Genomic DNA, 18,478 nt, shown 5'->3' on the forward strand with positions numbered 1-18,478 from the left:
TACCTATTATCGTTATCTTTTAGGGCTTCTATAATATTTTTGTATCTATAAATCTGAGCAACTCTGTGAAAAAACTTAGTATTTCTGTCCCCAAAGTTGAGCCAGCTAACTTTATGGTGATGAAACTAGTAACATTCCTCTTGGTCAAGGATTAAACAATACTCCTGCCATAAGGAAACCATTAGGTTGGAAAGATAAGGATTATTCCTAGCAACCAGTTGTCAAGAAATACCTTTTAGGCGACTGAAAATACGACTTTTTCTTTTTAAAATGTTACCAAAAATATTTTGATTCCAATCAGAAATGTTATCCCTAAATCTAAGAACATTCTCCACAAGGAACTGGATCTAATCCAAGCCTTCTTGACCTGATAGGGAAAGTCACTATGTGACAGCCAAGGGGCTAAAAACTTAAAGGTTTTGTTATTTTTTACAGGGGCATTCCTACCCCTAATTTTCAACCATAGACCCACATGGTCAGATTTGGGAATAGGAATATGGATGACAGAGCTATTATAAAATAAGGTACGCCAAGCATCATTAGCCACAACCCTATCTAATCTTTCTTTTAATTGACCTATCTGCCAAGTGAAAGGGATTTCTTTGAAACCTATATCTTGCAGCCCACAATAATCAAGACAATTAGCTAGATTTCTAATTAAGTTAGGATTTGCAGGTCGTCCCCCTACCTTTTCCCTCTCATATAAAACAGAATTAAAATTACTAGCCAAACACCAAGAGGATTAGATATTTACATTAAATTCCATAAGATCCTTCTAACAATCAAAGCGCAAGTTCTCATGGGGGCTAGCATATATAGAGGAAAGAACCCACTCCTCATATCCATAAAACTTAACTGTTAAGTGGATGGTTGACTTAGTTTTGTGAAGAATATTTATATTAACCTTTATAGGATTCCAAATGCGCCAAATTCTCCCAAAAAATCCAATAGCCTCAATCCTTTCAGAGACATCCAAACTAAGTTTATTAATAATTTTATCAGCTTTAGTTTTACTAACTCTAAGTTCAAAAAGAGCTAAGAAATCCAAATGATGAATAGAGATCAAGTTATTAACAAGTATGGAGAAAGAGTTTCCTCTAGCTCCTCTACAATTTAAAAAAAACAGTTCATGAAAAAGGAATAAAGGTTTAGATAACATCTGAAAGATGCTGAGAACTAGAAACACACTCCATTGGCTTAAGGCCATCATTCCTATCCAATTCCTGTTCCTGAACAATGTTTAGGCTATTCTGTTTATTAGGATCTGAAGGCTTCTCCTTATGGGTCATGCTATCCATTTGTGGCCAAATGGTCCTTAGGATTTATACCCAAAATATCTTGTAATGATTTACTTCCATTTGATTTCTGAATCAAGTCGTGTTGGATTTGATTCATTAAGTAAAATATTTCTTTATCCTCATGATTATTAGTATTGATCTTACCATATGCACAATCCATCCTAATCTTAGGCTGAGTGGGATTCACCTTATTCTTATATGGTTTTTCATGTTTTGAAGTTATTCTAGTTCTATTTATCTTCTTAGGATGGCTACTAGCTTTAATGTATTCTTATTATTATATCTATTATGAGAGAGAGTGCTATTAGAAGATTCAGGTACAATGTCCATCTTAGTGTTCTGGATACTAGACTTTGTTGGGCTAATATAATTTTCTAGTCCTAGTTGGGATTCCTTATTACCTAAGACATCAAAACATGATCCTGAACTATGTTCATTACCTGTATCCATATAATTGAAAGGGCCATTTGTCCTAGATTGTCCTGTTTTCTTTTTCATGGGCTTCTTAGCCAGCATCCATGGTCCATAAGTACCCTTGCTTTCCCTTTCATTCCCTGTTACGTGATCCTCACTCTTATCCTCACTGTTACTAGGATGGGGGGGGGGTGGGGGGGGAGAGAGAGGACATCATTTTCTTCCATTGAGGCAGTGGGGATTCTATAAAAATGACTAATATCCATGCATTGCTCTTGCCTATGGCCATACTTTCCACAAGAGAAGCAAATAAGGTGCAGGCCCTCATCTTTCACCTTAAACTCTTGACCTAGTACCATAAAGGAAGGGATAAGTTTTCTCCTTAAGTCTAATTCTACACGTATCCTAGCAAATCTACCCCTCGAGAGCAGTGAAGTATGGGAATCTATCTTGAACATAGATCCCAGGCAAGCTCCCACCTACCATAGAAATTTATCATTATATAATTCCAAGGGGAGATCAGGGATCCTCATCCAAGCATCAATTTTCCTCAGCTCTTGGTCTTTTGGTCTAAACAAAGGCCTCCATCGTTGGACCAACAAATAGTGGTCAAGAATAAGCCAGGGTCCATTAAACAAAGATAATTTATAATCTTCATTATTATCAAATTTAACAAGAAAATAGTCGTTATTTAGATCCAAGATTTTTAAAGATCTACTTTTTCCCCATATGTTTGTTAACTTTTGATTCAGATAGTTGAAGTTCACTAATCTACCTAACAGTTTAACAATTAAAGTCTGCTTCCACGAGGAACACTACAACTCATAATCATTTAGAGGAACCCTAATATCAGGGCAAATGCCTTGAGAATCATTAAAATTTATTTCTTGATCTTCATTTTCAAATAGAGGAATATTAAGTTCTTCCATGACAGTTCTTACAATTTCCTCATCACCAACAGACATATTAAAATCCCTAGATTCTAGCACTTTATCTTTGTACGAAATAAGTAAGATAGGTTTTGGGAAGAAAACACCTTTTTCGTAGGATCCTCCGAACCCTTCTTTGCATGTCTAATAGCTTTGCCCTCCTCAGACGTTCTCATGGTCCCAATCTTGACTTTTTTCTTGCTGCGATCTACCAGATCTTGCTCCTTGCTGGATCGTTTCTCCGCTTTCGAGTGCTTTATCCTGTCTTCATACTTGAAACAAGGGACTTCTCGAAAGAGAAGCCTATCACTGTGATTTGATCGAAGAATCTTGCATCTATTGTCACCCATCAAGCCAAGGCCTGAGGGTGGTGAAACCCTAGCAAAGCTGAGCGGCGCTTTTTTCCAAGAAACTATCTTGATAGCAAAATCTTGCATTGAAGTGCTTTTATTTTTTTTAGATACTAAATAAATATTTTTTTAAATTAATAGTTATAATTCCTTTAATATTTTATAAATTAAAAAATATTAATAATTTTTTCAATTAAATCATTAATTTCATTATTTATTAGTATAAAATTAACAGTAATAACTATTTTATATAAATTATATATAAAAGTGAATATAAAATTCTCTTAATTATTAAAGATACAATAATTTTATTTATAATTTACAAATTAAAATTAATCAATTTTTTTTAAGCTCTTATTCTATGTATTAGAGGTTACCCAATGCTCTATATTTCTAGAGATATAGGAGATTTTATTTTATTTTATTTTTTTAAACTCAAGTTGCATTAATCTGCTGGATGAAACGGGTCGGGCTAAGCCCCGAACTGATAACCGTGAACAAATTTAAACAAATTCGCAAAAACGGCTTCACTAAATTGAAGGGATATATATTTTTAACAGAGATAATATATTTAAGAAAAAACTCCATACAAAGCAGGAGATACCCGTTGCATTCTTCTCCACGAATCTTTTTAGGGTTTTGCATAGTCTGCCATTCTTGCGTTTCCCGTCGTTCATCGTCACCGGCTAGGCGACTGCCCATAGGAGCTGCTGTCAAATGCCACATGCGATGACCCTACAATATTGCAAATCCTTCACACTCTCGTTTCGGCTACTCTCACAGTAGAAATTTATTGTAAGTTTCTTGCATACGACACGGTACCGTATTCTCTTCATTGGTTACATGACATTGATGCTGTATCTCGAAATTCAACTTTTATCGGTTCTTGATCCTTCTTATCAGTGTTTCTTTGTTTACTTTTCAGACGAAGAAGCTTGATATATCAAACAATGGTAGAAGCAGGGGAGGGGGATGTTCTTGAATTCAAGTGGGGGAAAAAGAGAGGAATCGGTGGTAAAAAAAAGGATGTGCGTTTTTACGAATCATTTACCTACGATGATGTGGATTACACTCTTTTTGACTCTGTGTTTCTTCACATGGATGGTGAACCCGAGCCTTTTATCGGTAAAATCATCAAAATATGGGAAAATGCTGATAAGAGCAAGAAAGTTAAGATTCTGTGGTATTTTCGTCCGTGTGAGATTCGTAACTTCTTGGAAGGAATCGAGACACTTGACAATGAGTTGTTTTTGGCATGTGGTGAAGGCGTAGGCCTTGCAAACGTTAACCCTCTGGTAATGGATTTTCTTTGTTAGTGCTCTTAATTAACTACTGTTCTCGGTGTAAGGTTTTATAGAACTAGGGTTGTACTTTGTTCTTCTGATGTTTGAAAATTGCACTGTTAAAGACTAGAAAATTTGTATTCTCTCCATTGCTTGTTTTATCGGAATATGGGTTTGACATTGAATTGAACTACTGACCTTATTCTCTATTATTTGGGCATGAATAGCATCGTTCTAGTTCATTGTTTTTTAAACATGATGCGTCAGTTGGTAATGTGAACTTTAAATCGTTTCGTTTTGAACTTTAACGCTGTGAGTGGATATCGAATGGTGATTGGAATGGAATGAAATGTGACGGAGCAGAATGAAGGTTGACCGTTTAATTGTTTGGATGTATTTATTATGAAACAGGAGAAGAAGGCTAGTAATATCCCAATACCCTTGGAAGAACAAGAGGGGTATTGATGGAATGGAATTAAATACATTCCATCCTATTTTATATAATCTAACATGGGCTATTTGTCCTCTCACTGAAGTATTGGAGTTGTAGTTAGAAATAGAATTGTATTTAATGATAAGAAGGCATGGTACTTCATTCTGATTTATTTGTTTTATTTGGGGCGGGGGTGTCAAAGTGATAATTCTTAATCACCTTATTATGTTTGTGTTTTACTTTCTATTTAGGGGTAGCATGTATGTGTGTTTCATAAATCTTTGATGTTATAATATATTTTGAATTTGAATTAGTGTTTCCTTTCACTGGTGAAACTACAGCATGCATTATTTCTTGGTCTGGAGATGACTGGCAGCACCTAATCAACTGGCTATGTTTTATTTCATTTTGTATGTGACATCAGGAAGCTATTGCTGGCAAATGCAATGTCGTTTCCATTTCTAAGGACAGTAGGAATCCACAACCATCAGATAAAGCCATTCAAATGGCTGACTTTGTATTCTATCGTTTCTTTGATGTTGGGAAGTGTCAAATATTGGATAAGATAGGTGATACTATTGCTGGAATTGAAGGTATGTCATCTTATTTCATTGAAGACCATTATCTAAAATTCCTGAGTTGCAAGATGGAATTACACTTACACCTGCAGTATTTAGGGGTATCACATAAGCTAACGCACTCATTCATGCTGTCAGAAATCAGCAAAATATTTATACAAATCAGCAAAATATTTATACACATTTTTTGTTCCTATATGAAAAAATTTTGTAGATCTGTTCCTATGCAAAAAATCATTTTTGCTTTGGTCTCTCTTGCCAATGGGTGTTATAACACTGTCAACTAGACCCTTATGTGTCAAACAAAATTCCAATGCAGCTCAAAGGTCCCCTATACGTAAAGAACACAATTTGGGAATGTATGGCAATCCCATGAGTGATATGATTACCTTCAACTTCTCTTTTCCTCTTACCTGCTCTGTTTGTTCAAACACATCAAAAAGGATGTTTAAAGTAAACCATATTTGGGGAACCATCATGCACCTTGATTCGTCAAAATTTTTCATAATTTTTGGTAACTGCTAACTTTCCTCTGTTACCATATTAGGCTCGCATCTTGCTACTCTCATTTCTTCAAAACCTCCATGGTAAGCTCTTCCTTTTGGACCTTTTCAACTTTCAACATAAGATTAGTGCACATAAACATGTTGGCTGAATCCTTTTCTCCACCATTTCGGTTTTAAGTTCCAAAGCTTCCTCCAATAAACCACTAGCGTAAGCCAATATCGATGAATTGTAATTTGTAATTTACAATGGTCTAATTATTAGGGTAATACAATCTTCTAATAAATTATCTCAAACAAATCAAAATGTGTTATCCATAAGGGGTGTGAGAGTGCATTATGATAAAAATACCTATCTCCTTTCCTTGCACAAAAGGGGAATGCAATCCTCTCTACTTCGAAACTAATAGAACATGACCAAGGCCAGGTTGCATTTGTTGTTAGGCCATAAACCCTTGATTATCTCCAAAATTTTTTAAGATGGAGAAGTTGGGCGTTGTTGATTGAAAATGAATGCAAAATATCATGGAGGTGAATGAAATTGGAAAGAGTATGATTTATGAAATGGAGGATTTGTTGACCTTGAGGGGAGTGGTGAAGAGAAGACTATGTAATTTACTAACTGAGGGAGAATGTGAGGAAATGACCATGAATTTTTGACCTTGAGAAGGAAGGTGAGAAGACCAGGAAATTTGGTGATTTTTTACCACGTTGGAATTTAGTTTAGTCTGGTTGACAGTGTTATAACACTTATTGATGTCAAGGACCCAAACAAAATGATTTTTTTCCTTAGTGGAAAATCTTCAAACTTTTTTCATTTAGTAATCAAATTAAAAATTGGTGTTTGTGTAGGCACTTAAAATGTATTTAAACCTTAGTAAAATTATAGTTTTGTTGGTAAATAGAGAAAATAAAAGATTTCCTTGTGATTTAGGCTATGTTTGGTAAAATGAATTAAAAGTTGTGAACTTGTAGCTTTTAGCTGCGAACTTGTAGGTGAAAGCTTATAGTTGTATAAATAGCTTATAAAATTAAATTGTTTGGCAAACTAGTTGTGCAATTGATGAATTTATGTTAAATGAATCAAAACGACCCATAATATTATATTAAAATTACATAATTTACTTTAACTCATTTTATTAATTAAAATGATATTATTAATTCAAACAATAAGCTTAATTTATTTTTAAAATGATTAATTTAACAAGTTATATCAATAAAGATTACATGAATTGATTTAAATAATTTATTTCTTAATTTAGAAACTATTTTTTATTTACTTACTTTTTTTACATAACAAAATACTATTAGTTATTAATAATAAAAAGATGAAAAAAATGAAGAAAAGAAAAAGGAAGGGGAATAACAAAATTTTAATAAGATAAAATGTACTAGAGTTTTAATTTTGTGAAGGATAAGTTGTCTTTTTAAAATAAAATGAAGGGTAAAAATTTGATTGAAATATTAATAGCTAGTTTTTGAAAAGTTAGTTTTCACAAGCTAGTAGCTACAAGCTCCTCATTTTGTATTTACTAAAATTTAATAAGCTATAAGCTCCTAAATAAACTACAAGGTATTTTTACCAAAATAGCTTTAGTCACGTGTGTCTTTTTTACAATTGAAACTGAAGTAGTAATATTTGAATGTTCAATGTAATTAATTAGAGGAAATTTGGAGAAATCTTCAATCTTTTTTCATATTCCCCTTGAATATTTCTTGTTTAATACTTTAATGTGAAATTTTCATCACACAAGTGTTTTCCCTTGTGTGAAAATTGAATCTTCAAATTATTTTGAATGTTTTTTTTGTTACTATAGTAAAAATTTTGTTGGGGAATTCATTCACCCTAAATAGATGGAATGGAATATGTGTAATTCTACCTAGTTTTAATTTTTTGAATATTTTGTGAAATTATTTCTCTAATTGTTGCAGTTAAAAATATTTTTAACAACTTAGATAGTCAAAAGCTTGTTGGTCTTGTGAAACATGGTTTAGACATGACAAAAGTAAGTGGGAACCACGCAAGTGATGATGCAGAAACAATGGCTCTTTTAAGTGAAGAAAAGAGTCGGCATTTGATTGAAAAACCAAATGGCAATTGTATTCTGTTTGACACATTAGTTAGAGAGAATGATGATTCTAAGTCATTGTTGGGAAAAAAACCTACCTCTAGTGTTGGTTTAAAGGAAGCAAGAAAATTGAAGAATTCGCTGCACACTATGTCCAACGACAAGACCATGCCTCAAGATACAGTCAAAGCAAATGGGGCTTGTAAAGCTTCTTTGGTTAAACCAAAATCATCTACTAAATTAACACATGGTTCTAGAGCTAGTTTGGAAATGAGGGAAATGGCTAAAATGGATGATCAATGTAGAAATGTTGCTATCGACAAGAACATTTTGAGGTCTCGAGCTGATTCGCAAAAAGATGATCACAAGGATGTTGATATCCCTATTAGAAAAATGAACGAGGGACTAATGGAGGACAAGGCTTTTGAGAACGAAAAAAGTGGTGGTTCTTGTAAGGTTTCTAGTACAAAGAAGAATAATGTGAAAAATCGAAGGCTTGTTACCTATGACGATGACGATAACGATGATGTGGAAAGTATAGCTCCATCTTCATCAAAGGATAGATGTAAACGAGCAAAGGATTCTTGTGATGTCGAGGAAATTCCTTCAAAAAAGTCAAAGATTGACAAGAAGCCAATAAAACTTTCTGATGACAAGTTGTGCAAAGAATCTTCTACAAATTCATTGAATGTGGAACACGAGCTAGATTTCCGTGCAATGGAAGTTACTCGAAGACCAGATGTTGTAAGTTGCATTACAAGCACTCACTTTTTTCTTCATACTTCTTATTCTTTCCCTTCTTATACCTTATACTTCAACATATGACCAAATAAACTAGATGGAGTTGTTAAAATAGGGTCAATTGGTTGGCCTTTAGCACAATCACGCTTTAAAAATCTTGGCTTAAACAACTTTGATGGGGTAATATTTTATCCTATCTCGACATAACCAATTGTCTTGAGTTTACTCTTGATTGATTTCAACTCTAGCCAATTTAATTTATTAAAATTAAAGGGTTGGATTGTTTATTCCTTGTGAATCTCTTTCCAATTACACCTTAAGGTCTTAATGGGGGCTTCCTTGTATAAAAAAAATGATCCATTCATGAGTTAAAGCTCTATTGTCAAATAACACTTTTGTTTTTAGTTTTTTGAATGGTTGGCATCATATGTTATTGGAAAAATTTAACAAATTTCTATATTTGATCTTTCGATCCCATTTACTTTGATGTAAACTTTGCTTTGATGGGTTGGTTGGAGAGTAGCCTATTAAGTTAGTTGATATTGTTTCAATTGTTATGCACTAGATTATTAATAGCATGCAATAGCGTAGCTATAGTGGTGGTGTGTCGTGTCACACTGACTCGCTACTATTCTTAGGTTGTGTTGTGTTTTACTGTTGCAGCGTTTGGACACGATTCATAGGATTTTAGAACAAAATGAAATATTTCCTAAGTATTCGGGAGGAAAAGTCAATTCTTTGTTCCTATTTCGATTTTAATGATTTCTAGGTATAGAAATTAGACTTAGTTTTTTTGTTATAAGGTTATTGTAATTGTTTATTGTGGTGAATAAAATATTTTAGCTTTACATTTTTTTAAGTAGTTTTCATGTATCTTCTTTCCTCTTTTTTGTTTTAATTTGGGTATTAATCATTAAAATTAATGCTAAAATTAAAGATATGCATAATTAATGATCAAAGTTGAAAGTTTAAGAACATAAGATATATCAAATGTTAATAACAAGTAATAACAAAATACACGTATTAAACCAAAGAAAACATTTTTCTAAATTTTTTTATTATGCAATTCTTGTAATATGAGAAATGTTGTGGCAAATCTTGTAATTCCATATCTAATAAATTGGGATTTATTTGTGAATCTCTTTACAATGTTCAAAATCAATGAATAATTAAAAGAGAAACTCACAAGACTAACTCTCCTTTATATTCTTCTCTTTACACACTATATCAAATCAATATTGTGTGCAACACATGAAGTCTAATACAAATGTTGTTAATGACTACTTGTGCAATATTTTTCTCTCTAATCTTCTTAACAAAACTATTTAAGAGCTCAAACAACTATTCTCTTTTTCATATATGATGCATCAATGCTCTTTACAAACATGGAACTAGTTGGATAATTTACTTAGCAATTGATCAATGTTCTATTTATTTTATCAATCCATGCATCTCATTCACACTTTTCTCTTCTTCATGACTTTTCAACATTTCCTTTGGATACTATTACACCTTTATAATAGAAGGAACTTTACACTCATGATAGCTAAGAGACTTTAGGTGTGTGCCATAATTTTCAATAGCTTCAACCGATATTTTGTTGTTTTTTGAGCGCACAACATTGAAAGCAATTACATTCCTACAAATGAATAGCTCTGTGTATTGTATTGTTCTTGTTCTTACCTTAACACAAACATCATTTATACTTGTTTTTCTTTATGCCTTTGCTAATTTGATGTCCATTGTCAATCTATAATCAAATTTTATCTATTGGCTTCACTAATGCTTAGGAAGAAATTAAAATAGAGGTAGTTACCTGGGAAGCAAAACGAAGCAAGAGAATCAGAATAGAGAAAGAAAATGAAAACAAAGTTGAAGATGACTGTAAAATGTCTCAGTCATGTTGGAAGCTTTTCTAGAGTTGAAGAAGATGAAGATTGCCGGAGAACAACTTTGTCGCGTTGGAAGCTTCACTTGAGATGAAAGACACAAGAAACAAGAGGATGTCGCAGAAAACAAGAGGAGAGATGAGAATGAGATAAGGGCTTAGGGCTTAGGGCTGGCTTGAAATGAGAATGAAAAGGGGGCAAAATCGCATGATATTTTCCCATAAAAGTCGCCCAACGTTTAGAAAGGGAGGATAAAGTAGGGATTTGACCTAGGATGAAATAGTGACTGCCATTTGCTATGTTCTTTGCCATGATTCTCGTCGCGATGGCTGCTACAATGAAATGCGTTATGACGATAAGAAGATAGCAGCACCCTGCCACTCACTTTGATCCACACCTTTGTGATAGTGATTGCTATGACCACTATTCACTATTGTGGTTGGAGGTGATGACTAGAACTTGACCGAAAAAGGATGACAGCCATAGTGATGCTTGTTGGACAAAATAGAAGTTGCTGACTATGGTGAATAGGATTACTTAGGGATTCAAGAGTGCTGAATTCGAATGATACAATGGCATGCAGAAATTGACAATGCAAAAGGGTAGCAAATTTCCAAAATTACTCCTCTTTAAGACTTCTAACCTTAAGAAAACAAGGATAAGTTTGACATTTTTGCTGACAACTGCATTTTTATATGATTCGTATCATTCCTGCTGCTACACAAAACTGCAACACTATGCACTCTGTGTTGTGGTGGGGAAAACTGCAACACTGCTATCGTGCAATATTGACTACTATGATTTGAATATGTTTTTGCGGGGTTTATCAAAATTAAACCATTGAAACAAGTGCTTATGTTGTTGGCTTTTATGTGATAAGCTGTTGTTAAATAAACACACAATTATGTTGTCTATCTTGTTAAATAAACACTTAACCATTTGGCAGCCCAATTGGCAAATAATTTGGTACATACTGACGTTGATAGCTAAAGCAACATATTTTAGTTCTTGCTTGTGTTTTCTTAACAATGTTGTTGCTGTTAGAAGTTTTGCTGATTTCATCATTGTTGTGTTTCCCTTGGGATGTGTTTTTCCAAATTGTTTTGTAACATTGCAATTCAAGAAGGGATGTTGGTTTAAGCTAAGTGAGTTATCAATGCACTTTGAGGTATTTGTGTGAGAAGATGACAAAACCAATTAAGACGATTTGGACATATATAAGGAAGGTCACTAATGACATCAGGGATGTGGATTGATTGTATGTTCTTTCACTCTTGAAAAAGAGTAGAGGGGGATAAAAGAGAATTTGGAAGGAAATCATCAAAATGATATCATGATAAATATTATTTTTGAAAATGTCAATTTTTCATTGAGTTTAATGATGTATGATCCATATAGTCTACCTCAAGAACTGAACCAGTTCCTTACACATTCCTATTTTCTCCAACATATCAATAGTTTACTTTGTTTGTGAGATAGCTATATTGCCACTTCAATGCCAAGGAAATATCTGAACCATGGTTTAGATGTGATAGAACAAATGCTGTTTGGGTACTGTTAAGGAGGATTTCAAATAAGATATTCAATGAGCTCTTCCTCTATAGGTAGGTATGTTTGGATTAGTCAGAGTTCTATTCCTAATAGATTCAAAGTCTTTGTGAAGATTATGAAGAAGAAAGATCATGAATATCTTCTCAAGCTTTGTGAATTGAAGGTTATCGCCCATCAACATCATCTTTAGCTCTTCAAAAGTGGATCAAGCCTTGTTCAAGCAAGAGCACATATCATTATCTGTCATTTGCTCCGACTATTGTAAAATTGTTTTATATGGACGAAAGTGAGCCATCAGTAGTCCACCTTTTGCCATTTGTCCCTTAATTGTTTGTGATATCAATAGTGTTATTATAAATATTGTCTTCAAGACTTTGACCCAAGAACCAAACTTTAATAATGGATTGTCAATAGAATTGGATGTGTTAACCCACAAACCAAATTTCAACAGCGAATTGTTAATAGAATTGGATGTTAACCCAAGAACCAAACTTCAACAGTGGATTGTCAATAGAATTGGATGTGATGTTAGGCCAGGTTGGAAAGCGAAGGAAATTAGACTATTCTTGGAGGATCAGTCTTGTGAGTGCTTGTAGGAGTGTGAACCCAACTTTGGCAATGGCGTCTTCAATAATGTAAGGGTGTGAACCCATTTGGATCACTGATTTGTTTATGAAGTGTACAATAAGTGTTTGGACACTGGATTCTTAATAGGTGTTTTTTTTTTTAAATCTTTCAATTCCTGACTCATATAACAATAAAAGATTTTTCCTTGAAGAATCTACGTGGAAGTCAATTTTAGAGTTACAAGAGTTGTGACTCTACAGCAATGTTGTGGTGTGTTGGTTTATCATATTCTAATAAACATGAGAATAAATGTTTTTTAGCCATGTCTTTTTGGCGTAATTGTTAGAATTGCATGAGCTGATACGGTTTGGCAAACCAAAAATTCATTTCATGTAATGAATTGTAAGTAAATGACTTATGAATAGTGTTGTCCGTGTATCAATTGATTTAGTTTTATGTCAGTGATACGGATTGCATTGTTTAAGTAGTATGTGCTTTTGTTTTATTTTTATTTTGTTTTCCCAATTATCATTAAAATATCAACATAATCAAATTAGCTCAAGTTGTTAATTTGTAAAGGAATTGAAGAGGCTCTACTAACTGCATCCTATATGATTTCCATTCAATGGCTTATTGTGTGGTGAAATCCTTGTGAAATTTTTTAAAAAGGAATTAATAGAATTTTGGTTTTACATATTTTGTTTTGCAAATAATGACTCTTGTTTTTGTCATTTTTTTTAATAATTTAGTTGATCTGGATGCATGGACAACACTATTGATTCAAGTAAATGTGTTCTTATGCAACTTTTTCTTTTTCACTTTGACAGGATAGAAGCAAATGGTTTAAGGGATTTGTAAGTTTTTTCTCCATGCTCTCTTTCAACATCTTTGTTTAATTGAATTTTCTTGTCGGATGTAGTGAACTAAGTATCTACCATTTATGTTTCCTCTTTTGCGTAGTGATGCTTTTGATTTAAATCTAGTAAAACAAAACTGGCTTATTATGAGTGATTTTATATCATTTTCAGCCTTGGGAAGAAAGAATGAAAACTGCTTATGAGCAAGGAAAACTTGTGCTACTTCAAAACTTGGATCCATCTTTAACCTCATCAGAAGTACAGGTAATGATGATTCCAAATTAATGCATTCTTATGGACTACAGGGAGAACTAGAATACAAAACCAAACATCCTATAAAAGGAATATTTAAAGTATGTTGAACACTGTTGTGGAATGGTTATTTTTTTTAATTAAAAGCATGAATTAGTTATTCCTTATTCTTTCTAGATTGTATTTGAATTGGAATATAAGAAATTTCTTTTTTATTTAATTTTATATTTTTGTTTAGAGTAGTTCACTTGGTATTCTGCCTAAGGTCTTAGCAAATTCTTTGTTTATCTAAAAAAAAATGTGTACGGCTTTTGGTTTTGCTACATGCTGTGTCAATTAATGTTTCCATCCAGTCATTTTTTTATCCCAGTAATCTCTGTCACTAATGTGGTTGACATATTGTTCTATATCCCAGGATATTATTTGGCATGGGTTTAGAGAAAGTTGCACTGCAAAGGTGATCCAGAAGACTGCTTATTCAAGTCCTCATTCTGGTTAGATCTAGTCTTTAATCACCTTTATTTATTACTCGTTGAATACATATTCCCATCTTCTGATTGAAAAAGACAATTATGCACCATGTTATTTATCATATAGGTCAAGCTTTTGTTATATTTAAAGGAAAGGAAGCAGCAGAGTTGGTTGTGAGAAGATTAGATGAGGGCTGTTTCTTAATGTCTAATGGGCGGTATGTATTTTCCTTCATATGCATGATAACCACACTGTCAAATAGCATGAAACCTCTCTGACACACACACACAGGGAAAAGATCCAATTACTCTAGATGTTCTTAGACAACTACTCCTCTTAATTACTTGTGTTAGAAAATAAATTTTTTAAATCCAACTGTTCAATCATGTAACATCATTTGGACAATCATGCATGAGAAATTTCTGATAAATTGACCATTCATAGATTGTAATTTTATATCCAATGTTTGCATATAGTTTTAAAAAGTATATCATATTTTTAAAATAAAGTTAATTAACAAAATATAAAATCATTTTAAATTATATGAAATTTTGGTAGACTTAATTTACATAATGAGAATTTCAAATTTATGGCAATGTTATCCATGGTGGATGGGGGTCATGACAAAAAGCCAAGAAATGCCATAAACTATGGTGGATGCCATGGCGGCTTCAAGTGACGTGATGGGCATAATATATATAGAACATTGCAAAATGTGATATAAAATTAAAAACTAACTTCATATGTCAAAATCAAGAATCTAATTGATAAAAAATCATCAAATAATATCATATGCCTCGAAACAAGATCTCATAATAACATAATAGCATATGTCTCAAAGCACATGTTCAAGACAAACTAAAAGCAATCAAGCCTCAAGTGAAACAAAGTGATAAAAAATACGAAAGACCAATTGAGGAAGCTTGTTGGATTAATCTGATTAGCTGCCCATGAAGAAATGGAGGAAGCTTCTTGTTGTTAGGCCATGTTAATGAAAACTGTTGCTCAAACAAGCAGCAGTGTCAGAATAAAAAATGGATGAAAAACAGAACAAAAACTTAGAAAAGAAAATGAGAAGCAAATCTGAGAACAGAAAAAAAAAAGTTGAAACAAAAAAGAATGAAAAGAGAGAAATTGAATGGAAGAGATTTGTGGAGAAGGAAAAGAAAAACAAAATGATGGTGGATAAAACAAAAACAGCAACAAAAACCCGCTCACTGGAAAGTGAGGGTTGTCAGAGCTCATTGTCGTTAGAGGCAGGGAAGGTGACTGGAGGGGAAGTTGAGAGAGGGAGATGAGAGGTTGCTGTGGGAGAGAAAGATGTAGCTGAGACTGAAGCAGAGGCCAACAGGGCTGAAAGTCCTAAATGTGGACTCTTTATGTTGGATCACGGTGAAACTGGGTCAAACCAGCTGAGCCAATTTTTATTTTTTTTTGGCAGTTTCTCAATTTCTGCCATGGCCACCATGACCTGCCATATGTATGGTGGATTGTTGAAAAAACTGCCCCCATTTTCTGCTATGGCTGCCATTTAATAATACTGATCAATGGTTGAATTAATGAAATTTATTGTCTATAAGAAGTGAATAAAGGAAGTAAGTTGGACAAAACTTACTCTTGCAGTAAATGTATTCCTTTTCTTGGACACAAGAAACAAATAATAATGAATTCTGAATAAAGATTGAAAGAATCTGTTTAGTGTAAGCACAAGGTTATGTCTTGCGCACATGGTTTCTACCTAACAATGAGTTTCCTCCTTCAAAACACAAGAATTACAATCTGACAGCTTATATGCCTTTTAACAAGTCTGTAACCCAACTTAATTGCTTTTATGATAAAATTAAGATTTGCTGTTATAGATGCTAATTTACTATGTTGGTTGGACACTGAATTGTAAAATTACTTTATCAGCTTAAATGTTAAGTTTGTGTTATTGTTAGCTTTTGTATATTGTTTTACTTGAGAACATTTGATTTTATTACTTGGTAGGCCTCTTGTTGGAAGCATTGGAGTTCCTTGGTTTCCAGAAAAAAAACCAACATTTTATGGTCATCATGTTGTCGATAAACTTCGAATGATGCAAATGCAGCGTGAGATGGTACAGCATCTATCTTTTTAGTTCGTGTTCGTGGCCTAATTTTGGAAATGTTGATCGAATAGTTATGCCAGTCTGATTTTGGTTTTTCAGAAAGATGCTGTATCTACATCACATTGTTCTCAGCCCAACAATATTGAATATGATATGGCCGTAGAGTGGTGCTTACTTGAAGAAAGAGCAAACAAATCATGGAGAAAATTGTCTCAGGTATATATACTTTTTTAGTAATATGCTAGACATCATTTTCAATTTGCTTTATTGCATGTTAATTTTTTTTAATATAATTCCGTTATTCCTTAAGCGACAAGGTGAGGAGTTGAGTAAACTCAAAGCTAAACTGAAGTCTTTAACTGATCTCAAATGACCTTGTACGCATTTTGACGGTAAGTTCTCTTTCAAAGATAGTTTTCCTTAGTTGCATATTTGATTTCTGTAGTTTTACTGTTTTGGAAGATTTTTAATTAGCTTAATTTTCAATAGGCTCCTCTGTCTTTGTTCATTCTGCATGGTTGCAAGGGACATAATTGGTGCAGCCACCAAACATTTTTTTTGCCTTATGCTTTTGACGTTTGGTTTCTAGAGGTAATGAATAAGTTTCCTGCTTCAAGTATGAGTTTCTTCTACTATCAGTTTTCTTTTTTCAATCCAATCGTTGTGTTTGTTTCTTCTTTTCAGTAAGATTCTTTGCAGTTCTCTGTCACTTCTTTTATAGTTAGTCAGCCGGGTCCTTTTCAATATTAAATTGTGCTAGACATTTTTTAGAAAACAGTGTAAATCAATTTGTTCAACTGTAAAAGTAGGAGAACGATTACTCTAACTTGAACTTACTAAATCCATCAGTGAATTTAGTATTAATATTTGTGTGATCTTTGATGTCTTGTCCACGTATAGCTAACACTTGGCTATTTTGAGTGAAATAGGTCCGTTTTGAATGTGCATTTTTTAAAGAAAAGCACTTGCTCATTTAGAAAACAGTTTTAAAATTTTAGCAAATTCATAGGTTTTTGTAAAGAAAAACAGCTTGTGTTTGTTAAATGAAAAAGGTTTTGGAAAAGAAAAAGTTTACTTCAAAAGACCCCCCCCCCCCTTCTCTCCAAAAAAAAAAATCTAAAAATATGCCGACATCTGCAGCAGTGAATAGAAGGAAAGTGTGTTTGGATCTACGTATCAATGTATCCATAGGGTAGCTTCTTGCAGTTTTTTTAAACTTCGGTTTTTCTTCGCAGGAATTGGGGATTGACTTGCTGATGTAGTGGCATGAATGGGGCGATTTTTGGTTCGGTAGTTGTAAATATTATTTTCCTCGGGGTTGAGAGTTGTGAAGGAACGTTTGTTCCATGTTACAATCCAACTCCGGTTCAAGCTGTTGAATTCGAAGTGTTAATTACCCGGTGTAAGTTTGCTGTTGTTAATGTACTGTTACTGTATATGTATACATTATCTGGTCATTGTTGGGAAATGTGTAAAGTTCGGTTTTATCCTAATTTTGCCTTGCTTTCTCGTCTTTCTGTCGCATCCCCGATTTTTATTTGGGATCAGTGAAGTATACTTTCGGCCCTGTATTTGGTTGCGTTTTAGCGAACAATTTATTATTTAGACTCAAGTTGGAGAAACTTTTAAAAAGAACTTGTAGAATTATAGAATAAAGCAATAAAAAAATTATAAGTAAAAATTAATGTGTACTTAAACGAGAATTTTCATCAGGTTGCCCCCCCCCCCCCTTCTCTTGATCCGAGATATGAAATTTGATAGGGTTCTAGTGGAATAAGATATGAATTAAAATTTATATACAAAATATAAATTTTAATTCAATAACTAACTAATCTGATAAAATATTAAAACGAGATACAAGTTGTATATACAGTTTCCTTCATATCATATATTTTTTTCGATAACGTCAAACGTTAAAACATCCCATATAATAAATCGAGGTTAGAGGTGTGCATAGGTTAGGTTGGTTTCAATCTTGGGAAGGAGAAGGAGAGGGGGGGTCTAAACTAATTCAAATCAATCAATACTTTTGTTTCGAAATTGGCGAAAAATCAACAAATTCACAAGGTTGGCAACTAAGCACAAGGAGTACACCAGAGATGAAACTTAACATAGCAATCAACAATCTTATACCCAACCAAGCATATCCTGATTTGAAATGAAACATCCTATAATATGGAACTGGGTGGCTTGGGCAACTGGTT

General features: G+C 33.3%; 1 protein-coding gene across 5 annotated transcripts; it reads left to right on the forward strand.

Annotated features, from left to right (window-relative positions):
• The first annotated feature begins 3,566 nt into the window (after positions 1 to 3,566).
• LOC113865076 (protein ANTI-SILENCING 1) lies at positions 3,567 to 17,777 on the forward strand. 5 transcript variants are annotated; one of them, XM_027499436.1, is made up of 14 exons: positions 3,567 to 3,786; positions 3,917 to 4,286; positions 5,132 to 5,300; positions 7,721 to 8,601; positions 13,433 to 13,459; positions 13,634 to 13,726; positions 14,130 to 14,208; positions 14,312 to 14,402; positions 16,175 to 16,283; positions 16,374 to 16,490; positions 16,585 to 16,666; positions 16,764 to 16,865; positions 17,510 to 17,615; positions 17,647 to 17,703. In XM_027499436.1, the coding sequence occupies exons 2-11, from the start codon at positions 3,942 to 3,944 to the stop codon at positions 16,645 to 16,647; spliced, it is 1,974 nt and encodes a 657-aa protein (XP_027355237.1). In that variant the 5' UTR covers positions 3,567 to 3,786; positions 3,917 to 3,941; the 3' UTR covers positions 16,648 to 16,666; positions 16,764 to 16,865; positions 17,510 to 17,615; positions 17,647 to 17,703. The 5 variants fall into 5 exon arrangements, with proteins under 5 accessions (XP_027355237.1, XP_027355239.1, XP_027355238.1 ...); XM_027499438.1 differs by having other exon boundaries at positions 14,336 to 14,402; XM_027499437.1 differs by having other exon boundaries at positions 7,721 to 8,598.
• Positions 17,778 to 18,478: the final 701 nt, after the last annotated feature.

The sequence above is a fragment of the Abrus precatorius genome, unplaced genomic scaffold, assembly GCF_003935025.1.
Source record: "Abrus precatorius isolate BTA unplaced genomic scaffold, Abrus_2018 Scaffold4, whole genome shotgun sequence".
Lineage (NCBI taxonomy): Eukaryota > Viridiplantae > Streptophyta > Magnoliopsida > Fabales > Fabaceae > Abrus > Abrus precatorius.